Raw genomic sequence first — 1,420 nt, forward strand, 5'->3', positions numbered from 1 at the left:
GATAGATAGATAGATAGATAGATAGATAGATAGATAGATAGATAGATAGATAGATAGATAAATAATATCCTTATAAAAAGACTTGGGAGTCTGGTGAGTTTGAGACCATCCAGGGATTCAAAAATAAAGACAGACTTCTGATCTCAGAATCATTTACTCAACAGGAGGCACTGTTACTGTGGTATGTCCCTGAGTCTGTGATGTCGAGAGCATGATGACAGTCACTGCTCACCTGTTCTCCAGATCTGGCATGCTTAGGTTTCTGGCAGCAAAGCACATTTTGAGAGGGATGACCTTCCTGTCCTTGGTGCTGTTCTGATGCTTTGGAGAACCAGAGTCTTCACTGCCACTAAAGTTTGGTGACTGGGGAGTGGCACCTTCCCATGGCAGATCTGATACTAAAGATGGCTTCTTGATATACGGTGTTACTTCTCGGATGAACTTGACTATGAAAAAAACAAAAAGCAAAAGAGGTTACCATTTTTTGTTTCTGATGTAATGAAAACCAGACTATTCACATACAGGCAACATCTGGAGCAAAGTGAAAAGCAAACTTCAAATGCTATTGATATCCTTGAGCTTAACTCCACATCTCCTGAACTCACACTCAGGGGACTCACCCACTGAGAAACCTAACAATATTTATCTCTTTTGTAGACGAGAACCTTTCAAATATCAGAAAAATATATCTCTTTCTTCCCAATACAAAGGAAAGTATTAAAGCTCAATTGACGGGGCTGGAGGAATGGCTCAGAGGTTAAGAGCACTGATCATTCTTTCAGAGAACCTGGGTTCAATTCCCAACACCCACATGGTAGCTCACAACTGTAACTCCAAGATCTGACACCTCACAGACATACATACAGAGAAAAACACCAATGCACATAAAATAAAAATAAACAAATTTTGAGGAAAAAAAAAGCTCAATTGATACAAGGGCAAATAAGGGTTGCATCCTGTCCTAAAGGAATGCTTAACCTGGATGGGGTACAGGAAGTTATATAAACATTATTACTGTGTTTAAAAGAAATGTGTCAAAGTACATATAAGCACAATGTCAACTAAACTGAAACCCCTTGCCTTTTCAAAATAGTCTACTACCACTAAATTCTCTTTCGAATACATAATATAGGTTGAGTATCCCATATCTGATATGCTAGCCACTAGAAGTCTTACAAATTTTGAAGTATCCGTATATACAGAGATAAAAATATTTGTATATACACGAGAGGATGAACAAGAAATCCATTTTCATACAGACAGTATACATATGCTTGAAGGCGACTTAGGCAAGAGCATCTTCATCTGGACGGCTATATTAAGTCAGGTCTGGAATTTTCCACTTGTGTCATAGTTGTGCTCAAAAAGCTTCAGGCTTTAGGTTTGTTTTCTTTTATTATTTATTTATTTATTTATTTAT

General features: G+C 37.5%; 1 protein-coding gene across 1 annotated transcript in view; it reads right to left on the reverse strand.

Annotated features, from left to right (window-relative positions):
* The window catches only part of Sntb2 (syntrophin beta 2), a 76,323-nt gene that overhangs the window by 36,153 nt on the left and 38,750 nt on the right, over positions 1-1,420 (reverse strand). The window contains exon 2 of the mRNA XM_005345411.3: positions 233-446. Coding sequence (XP_005345468.1) covers positions 233-446 — 214 coding nt within the window. The remainder of the gene's footprint in view (positions 1-232; positions 447-1,420) is intronic.

Source organism: Microtus ochrogaster, chromosome 4 (assembly GCF_000317375.1).
Source record: "Microtus ochrogaster isolate Prairie Vole_2 chromosome 4, MicOch1.0, whole genome shotgun sequence".
NCBI lineage: Eukaryota > Metazoa > Chordata > Mammalia > Rodentia > Cricetidae > Microtus > Microtus ochrogaster.